Source organism: Pholcus phalangioides, unplaced genomic scaffold (assembly GCF_987345545.1).
Source record: "Pholcus phalangioides strain wild (caught in Gottingen) unplaced genomic scaffold, Ppha-v1.0 ptg000016l_1, whole genome shotgun sequence".
NCBI lineage: Eukaryota > Metazoa > Arthropoda > Arachnida > Araneae > Pholcidae > Pholcus > Pholcus phalangioides.
This window is the reverse complement of record NW_028301609.1, coordinates 6,742,607-6,751,817: the sequence shown is the minus strand read 5'-3', so window position 1 is coordinate 6,751,817 and position 9,211 is coordinate 6,742,607. Positions and strand designations below refer to the sequence as shown.

General features: G+C 38.0%; 1 protein-coding gene across 1 annotated transcript; it reads left to right on the top strand.

Moving 5' to 3' along the window:
• Positions 1-15: 15 nt before the first annotated feature.
• On the top strand, positions 16-9,085 carry HDAC3 (histone deacetylase 3). Its single transcript, XM_089245912.1, has 2 exons — positions 16-168; positions 6,185-9,085. The coding sequence occupies exon 2, from the start codon at positions 6,275-6,277 to the stop codon at positions 7,556-7,558; it is 1,284 nt and encodes a 427-aa protein (XP_089102038.1). The 5' UTR covers positions 16-168; positions 6,185-6,274; the 3' UTR covers positions 7,559-9,085.
• Positions 9,086-9,211: the final 126 nt, after the last annotated feature.

The window sequence follows — 9,211 nt, the reverse complement described above, 5'->3', positions numbered from 1 at the left end:
TTTTTTTGTTTGTTTGCGAGTGAGTGGCATTAGGAAACGGCACATTGTTTACTGTCAACTATTGTTTTTCCCCCCATGTGTCACTAGATAGATTTTTTGATTACTTTAATCTCCATTTGGAGAGATAAGATCCTGCAAGTATTTAATTTTCGATTCTCCAATGTATTTGTATGTACTGCAGTTTTTATGTCTCTTGAAATTATTTTGTGCTGTGTATATTGCAGGGGTTGACAAATCCCAGGCGTCAGATCGCCTTGGCGACTAAAAAATTCGTATTAGCGCCTAAAATTTCCTATGTGTTTTCCTATGTAGCTTGAGGGAAAAAGACTACATTGCACATTTTGTTTACGCCTAGATTTTTTTTCCTCGATTTGTCAAGCCCTGGTATATTGTGGTTTTGATTTGATTTTTGTGCATTTTGATATATAATTTCATGTGTGTCTTTATATATAGGCCTGTATGTATATGTTAGTTAATATCTCATGTATACGGAGGCGTATTTGCAATTTCGCCACCTGTGGGGCTACAACTATTTTTCTACCATTCTAGTCTAATATTCTTGATCGCTCATTCCTCGAATTCTCTGCTCTGTGCTGTAGCCCCTCCTGGGCCCAACTTTTGTAAATACAACTGTGTCTCAAAAGGCCCGTTTATAAGCGTTAAGTGATTTTGCAATTAATTAAATTTTAAGTTATCAAGTGCTTTAAAATGTAGATGATAAGGGCTGTGTATGTGCCGTTTAGTTGGTGAGTAAGTATTTATAATAAATAAACCCGATTCTATTTTTTCAAGTAAGTAGACCTATGTACCAGTGATGATATATAGCCTCCATTTCCATAGCCTCGTATGAAAATCATCCAATCAAATCAGTGTTTACTAAATCCACTTAATGCGAGGAACCTTTGTTTGAGAACTTACCAATTTAAACTTTAACTACTAAATCACTTAACACGTTAAAACAGAACTTAAGTCTTTCTTTTAGTCACTCGCATTTTCGTATACTCTTCCAGCTCACATACTCTCTAGGTCACTCTTTTAATCACTCACATTTTTGCACACACTAGATGTCACTTACTGTCCTGATCTTTGGCTATCTACGTTCCTATTTCCATAGCTGCCAAGTCACCTGGATTTTTTAATCCATCTCTTGGACTCCCGAAAGATTTTTATATTGAATTTCGACTATGAAAAAAAAAATCCCTATTTTATAGGGGGAGGGGATTTCCAATTTACCCAGAAAAAACACCACTTTCATTTTTAAATCCCCAAATTGACGTTATATACATGATGTGAATAATTGCATCAAATCACAAAAAAAAAAAAAAAATTCAATTTTCAGGGGTAAAAGAAAAAATTCGCCTAACAGCTGACATCAGTTCGGCCTTGCGACATCCGAAATTGGCGAAATGGCTTGTATCTGTGCTTTGACCTGTATGTCCCATTTCAGGCCTAATGGTGATTTTTTGTTGGTGAGGTTTGATTTTGGCAGCAATGGCAAGTGCCATGTATACTCATGTATAAGTTTTTTGTTGGAAAATGTTGTTCCTTAATTTGGGGGGGGGGGGATGTCGGCTTATATACACGAGCCAGTTTTTGAGAAAATATCAACCCCCCACACTTTACCAAATCATTCAGCTACATGGCCACTGCACGACTAGCTTGAAGATTCGTGACATCATTGGACAACTTAACTTTAGATGGCGTCCCTAATCAGATTGAGTGATTTTTTTAACTATGTTCAAACCCTGCAAAACCAGTAATGTTAAAGCCACAGCAAAAAAATCAAAAACCTTGTCGGCTTTTATACCCAGTTGAGAGATGTTGATTTTACAGTTGAATGGATGAGTTATGAAGATAAAAAACAACAAAAAGCAGTGCCTTAAAAGAAACAGACATCAGGGGGTGGGAACTCTGCGCCAATTGCGGCGCACTGCCCCAAAACTAATATCTTGCGCCATCCTGCTCCAATAGCGTATTTTTGCATTTTTCTGCGCCAAATAGCGAATTTTGTTTCAGTATGCCCGGAATTTCGGAAAGGATGCCAAAAAATTTTTGTTCCTGCTAGCCACGAAATGTTTCTTTAGGAGAAGAGCGTGTTTTATTCCACTGTACTTAAACTATCAGCCCCTGATCGGGCTATCCATCGTGAAACCCCGATACTATCCGTGATCGTGGAACTGAAGATGGTTTGCAATGCCTTTCAGCTTTAAAGTGAAAATTCGAGTGTTTCCGTTTAAAAAAAAAAGTCGTCACTGGAAGCAGCAGAAATTACTGTAGTCGATTGTCATTGTTTTAAATCCCGATGTTTCGTGAAAAAAATTTTCATTCCGGGAGTGAAAAGCGCATGCTCGCTGAATTACGAATGTTAGTTTAGAAACTTTGCCGAATAACGAGCGTTAAATCGTCAATATCGCCAAATAGCGAGTGTCAGATCGCCAATCTCGCCAGATAATGAGTGCTGAATCGCCAAACATCAAGTTGATTCTTCCGAAATTCTCTCCCATTTTGCAACAATTTCTTTCCAAGTATAAAAAAATTGAAAAATTATAAATTTTTTTTAGCTCATTTGAAGTGCTGCTTGCTCTTCAGCTCTTCAAGGCAGCAAATAGCGCCCTCAGTAAGCAAAAATCATCTTAAATAGACGGGTGCAAAAAATTTTATGACAGCCGCTCTTTCAAACAAGGTGTGAAAAGCAAAAATCAAGCTGACAAAAAGATGTTTGATAACAAAAGACAGTGCAGTTTTATTTTGAAAAGGGTTGAGGGTTAACGAAAATATTCTTGTTAATTTCACTGCTCCAATTTATAAATATCTGCTCCGAATCCCATATTTTGCTGCTCCAAATCCTGAATTTGCTGCTCCAAAACTGCTCCGAATCCTGAATTTTGCTGCTTTAAAGCTGCTCCGAAATGGACTTAGTCACTTCCCACCCCTGAGACATTGACCTAGTGGGTTCACAAGGCGTTGAATTCTGTTTCCACCAAAATCTTCATGAAAAACCTTTTAAAAGCATTGTGATAGACAGAACTGATGAGGACATCATTTTGCAAAGTGACGACGGCAATAACAGCACAATTTTAGAGATGAAAACAAAGATGCCACACCATATGATGACTTGGCTTTCAATATGGAGCTTGGAATCACAAGAAGGGGATTAGAAAGTTTGAATAATTTTTCATTGTAATTTTTATTGCATGAAAATATGTAATTTTTCCTCTTTAAAATGTGTTGATTTTTGGGATTCGGCTTATACACGAGTATATAATTATAATTTGATCAACTGGTTTGTGATAATTGGTGACTTGGCATTAATCTGCGATGGTTTGCACGATGTCATGCTTTTGAAAAGATAAAAATCCCTACAATTTTACTTTTATTAATGAGAAATCCCTATATTTGTCAAAAATCCCTTGATTCATGGTTATTTTTTTCATAATTTTTATAATCTCTCTAATTTTCATTCTCCGAAGTTGGTAGCTATGCTGGTCACTCACATGCTCACACACACATTGCCCAGGTCATTCTTTCAGTCATTCACATGCTCACACACTCTTTATGTCACTCACATGTTGCACACACTAGAGGTCACTCACATGTTGCACACACTAGAGGTCACTCACATGTTGCACACACTAGAGGTCACTCCTTAGTTGCACACACTAGATGTCACTCCTTAGTTGCACACTGACTGGATCCCTCGCTATCTATGCCGCTGTTTTGGTCACTCCCATACTTATGCGTGCCTTAGATCCCTCTTTTGATCATTCACATGCTTGCACAATCTCTAGACTGCTCACTAAGCCAGTACTTGTTTTTTGGTCACTCACTGACATAGTCGAGGGTTTGTCAAATCCCTGGCAACATCTTGACATGGTGACTAAAACACTTAGAACTTATTGGTGCCTAATATTTTCTATGTATGATTACTAGCTCAACATAACATAACTTATTTGTCCCCAGTCATTAAGGGGCCATTCAAGTATTACATCAGCATCGAGGGGGGGGGGGTTTCAGATTTGCTGACTTTTGATGACAAGGGGGGAGGGGGGTTTGAAGGTTGCTTACATCATCAACCACCCCTTTTTGAAGATATGAAATATTCTAAGCTGCTGACAAAATTTTGCTGACGTGGAGGGGGTCAGTGTTTTGCTGACTTTTGCTGATAGGCCGGGGGGGGGGGGGATAAAAAATTGTTGAAAATCTGCTTACGTAATACATGAATGGCCCCTAAGATAAAACCATACAAGTTAAAGTTTACAATTAAATTATAAATTTTCCAATACTTAAAAGAAAATATCGAGAGAGAGCGAAAAAAATATATTTGAATAGGCACAGTAAAGCAGTTATTTATAATATGATGAAGCAGGCTGGGACAGAGAGAAAAGAGCAGTAGCTTAATGAGCCGCTGTGGTGGTTAAGTGGTCATAGTGACAGACTCGCATCATGAGGATCCGGGTTCATACCCACCGTCGCTGCAGTGGTGGTCGGCTGAAGTGGGTTTTCTGCGGTTCCCAACTTTGAGTTGAGAAAAAACTCATAGTTTAAAAAATTGATTGCAGATGGCAGCACCACACATAAGGAGCATTACACAGAAACTTCACGGAAGGTTCACTATACGTGCACACACATTCCAATGTGTACCAATTTGTTACAAGTTCCGCTGAGGAATATGGATGAGGTGCATGTCTGGTTTAGTAGTAGCAGTAGCAGCTTAATGAAACAAAAGAAATACGTTCTGCTTATAAAATACAGGGTAGGCAAGAAGTCTGTAGAAATTTTAAAAATAAGTAAAAAGATGAAAAATAACTGAAATAGAAACGGTTTGTAGGAAGAGCATCTCTAGGTCACAGGAATTTTTTTAAGACAGGAAAAAAAAACAACGGATAGGTGGTGTTGGTACAAGCAACTTCAGTGGAAATATGAAAATGAGATGGTTATAAGAACTTGCGCTCCTAATCACAACCTGTTCACTGTTGTAAACCGTGTACGTGAACCTGCTGCACTCTTCAGTTGCTGGATTTGTGACTCGCCTGCAATGTGTTAACCCCTGTGGTGCTGGTCATGTGCAACACATACTGATGTAATAAATGATTTAGAGGCATTTTGTTTGTTATTTGCATATCTTTTCTTTGACTTGTGTATCAGCTTTGTTTTGTCAGCGTCACTTATCAGCTGTTTTTTGTCCCTTCCCCCCCCCCCCCCATCTTAAAAAAATTCCAGTGACCTAGTGATGGTGACCCTGCAAACCATTTTTTATTTAGGTTATTTTCCCGGTTTTATGAATATTTGAATTTTCTAGACTTTTTACCCACCACATATTTAGTTATGCTCAGGTTTTTTTCTCGATTTGTTAATTTCTGACCTAGCCAGGAGGCATAAACAGGATTGACCTTTAGATGGGGCATACTCTGTTTGCTAGGGACACAGAATTATCAGTTACCTACCTTCAAAAACCATTCTGAATTAACAGAAATCAATTTAATATAGCTTATAAATGCACATTTTCTTTCTATGTTTTAATCATTTTACAAATATATTTAAAAATGTTTTTGGACGCTGTAGCCCAGGTCAATAAGATATTGCCTAAAGTACTAAAGGATGTTTAGAGGTGTCGCGAGTTCGATTACGCCCACCCCAGTTCGTCCTTGTCAGATGCTTTCCTGACACAAGGGTACAACAGAAAACGGTGGCATGAACACAGGAAAAGATTGCTACCACAGAGTGTCCCACATCAAGGGGTTAGCGCACCAACCTCTCGGTGAGTATAAAAACAGGCTGCTGTTCAGAATCAGCAATATATTGTAGGTCCCGGTCTAATTAGCCCTTGTGAGCAGAAAATTTCTGTGGTGCGCCAAAAATCAGTGAATGAAAAATATGTTTTGTTTTATCGTCTTGTAGGGGGCGTAGGTCCTTTCCATTGTTCTCTGGTCAGAGGCATATGGTGTTCTATACAAATTTTGCTGCTCTATTAATTTCCTCTGTCACTCATTTCTCAAATTTACCCTCCGAACTTGCTGCCCTGGGCTATAGCCCACAAAGCCCTCTCCTTGTAAATACATCATTGCATATACATTGTAAATATCTACCAATTTATATGCTGATTTTTAATGCATCAATTTCTTTCTCATTATAAAAAACTAACCATCGAATACACTAACTGTGTGTTATTTTTCTCGTCCTAAAGCCCTAGGTTGGTACAAAAGACGTAAAACAAGTCAAGTCCATTTGAAGATTTCAAAATCACACAACAATCTAATATAGATAGAAGGGGACGATGTCTAAGCGTAACGTTGTGTATTTCTGGGATCCAGATGTCGGGAACTTCCATTACGGACAAGGCCACCCGATGAAGCCTCATCGCCTGGCTGTGACACATAGCCTTGTCCTCAACTATGGCCTCTTCAACAAGATGCAGATCTACAAGCCCTATCGCGCCAGTGCCCACGACATGACCAGATTCCATTCAGAGGAATATATAGATTTCTTGCAGCGTGTAACGCCTCAGAATATCCAGGGCTTTACAAAGAGCTTGAGCCATTTCAATGTCGGTGATGATTGCCCAGTGTTTGATGGTTTGTTTGATTTTTGCTCAATGTATACCGGTGCTTCACTCGAAGGTGCTGTCAAGTTGAACAATCAACACTGTGATATTGCAATAAATTGGTCTGGAGGTTTGCATCATGCCAAGAAATTCGAGGCATCCGGGTTTTGTTATGTTAACGACATAGTGATTGCTATTTTAGAACTTTTGAAGTACCACGCTCGTGTTTTGTACATCGACATTGATATACATCATGGTGATGGTGTCCAAGAAGCCTTCTACCTCACAGACAGGGTGATGACTGTGTCCTTCCACAAGTATGGGAACTTCTTTTTCCCGGGTACTGGTGATATGTATGAGATCGGGGCAGAAAGCGGTCGTTATTATTCAGTGAATATACCGTTGAAAGAAGGTATCGATGACAACAGTTACTTTCAGACATTCAAACCGGTTGTCCAAGCCGTCATGGAACATTATCAACCTACGTGCATAGTTCTGCAATGTGGAGCAGATTCTCTCGCTGGGGACAGATTAGGATGTTTTGCTCTCAGCATTAAAGGTCATGGTGAATGTGTTAAGTTTGTCAGAAGTTTAAACGTGCCTGTCCTTGTTCTAGGGGGAGGTGGATATACCGTCCGGAATGTTTCCCGTTGCTGGACATATGAAACTTCCCTCTTGCTCGAGGACAATATTGGCAGCGATATTCCATACAATGAGTATTTTGAATACTTTGCTCCAGATTTCACTCTGCACCCTGATATTGTCACCAGGCAGGACAGTGCAAATAGCAAACAGTATCTTGAATCTATAGTTAAATACGCAACCGAAAACTTGAAGTGTCTCGCCCATGCTCCCAGTGTCCAGATGCAGGACGTTCCTCCCGATTTTCTGAGTCTTGAAGAGACCAAGGAACCTGATCCGGACGTAAAAATGACTCCCGCTGAAGCTGCTGCTAAAGTTGAACCTAATAATGAGTTTTATGATGGGGATAAGGATCAAGATGTTCTTGATGTATGACAAGGTTAAATGGTCAGAATGTAGTTAATTACTTCGGGTTAGTAAATTATCAGAGAACATTATTGGGTGTTTATTAAAATTTGTTTCTAACCAGATGTGAAAGTGAAGAAATAAAAGGCTAACGATACCTGTATAGCCCTATTTATAATGATGAGAAATCTGTGTGATATCAGTGCTGGTTTTAACTGATATTTCATTTCATTTAACTGATCATCATATCATTTTATTTAGAGCACCCGAACACGGCACCGGCAACTCGGTTGCATTCCATGATAAGATCAGGTAGAATGTTTGTGTTTCATTTATGTCAATAAACATGCAAAAATTAAGAGGTTGAGAATAAGTCTTCCTTCATATCGACCTGGGGCATATGATGCTGTTTCCGGTTCATAAATAAATTTTCACATTAGAATAAATTTATGTTTTTTTTTTCATATATTCTGTGATTTTTACTAAAAATTGTCACTGGGAAGAAAAAATAGAATTGCTTTATATATAACCTTTACAAATGTTAGCCAAAACTAACTAGTCGATGCCACTCATTAGAATCATGGATAATTTCATTTAAGTATTATTGCCATCACTTTTGCAATTAATGGAACTGGCCAATATCATAACATGGGAAAGAAATTATTTTTTATAGTTATCTGAACTTTGGATAATGTTATCAATTTTTTTCCTGTCAAAAGTTTTTTGCTTATTCTGAAGCGTAACTAATATTAGATTTTTTCCTGTAAGTTATTGTTATCAAGTTGCAAGACTGTGTAGGAGACTAGAAGACGTTCTGTCCCCCTTCCCTTGTTGAGAAACATTTCCAATACATAATGTCGTAGTCCATAGCATTTGCTTTGATCCATATACGTATGGAGCTTCGTGCTGTTACGTACCTTCTCGTTTCCCTGAGGCAGATTTTTTATTGGAGGGAGGCTCTAGAAAGGGTTATTGTTATGCAAAATAAGTGAATTTTTTGGGGGCCCTGGGGCAGTACCCCAGTTGCCCTAGCTTAGTTACAGGCTTTGTGGACCTGTTTTTGCAATGGCCTTCCTATAGTGAAGTTAAATATATATGACAAAAAAAACTTTTGATCAGTTTCTTTCAGGTGACCAGATTCGAATTTCTTTTCCAGAGAGACTTTCTCTAGGGATCTATGAAGCTTATTGTACACATTAAAAAAAGTTGTAATTTGTGATAAACATTGGACAGTTTCATTCTAATGTCACACAATAGCTGAATAACAAAAATGCAAAAGTTTAGCTTAAAGGAAAGGAAAAAAAAGAGGTTCCGTTGTAGAATATAATTTAAAAAAAAATAGAAACAATTGAACATTTTGCACTTACATTATGTGGAAAAGAAAAACAGTTGTCCCATTTTGCCAATACCTGTTTACCATATGTCCCATTCGATCGAACGGGATGTATGGTCACTGTACTTGTAAACAGGAATTTTTTGGCTATAGTTATCATTTGGTTATTGTTATGAGAAACCTGAGTTCTGATGTGATCACATTAAGCAGCATGAACTGTATTTAAAAAAACAAAAAAAATCTTTTTTGATTGATGTGTTTATTTTATGTCAAAATGTCCTGTAAAACTACTGTCCAGAAAAACTTGTTATCTCTACCACTTTTGCTAGATTTTATGTTTTTAAGTCTCA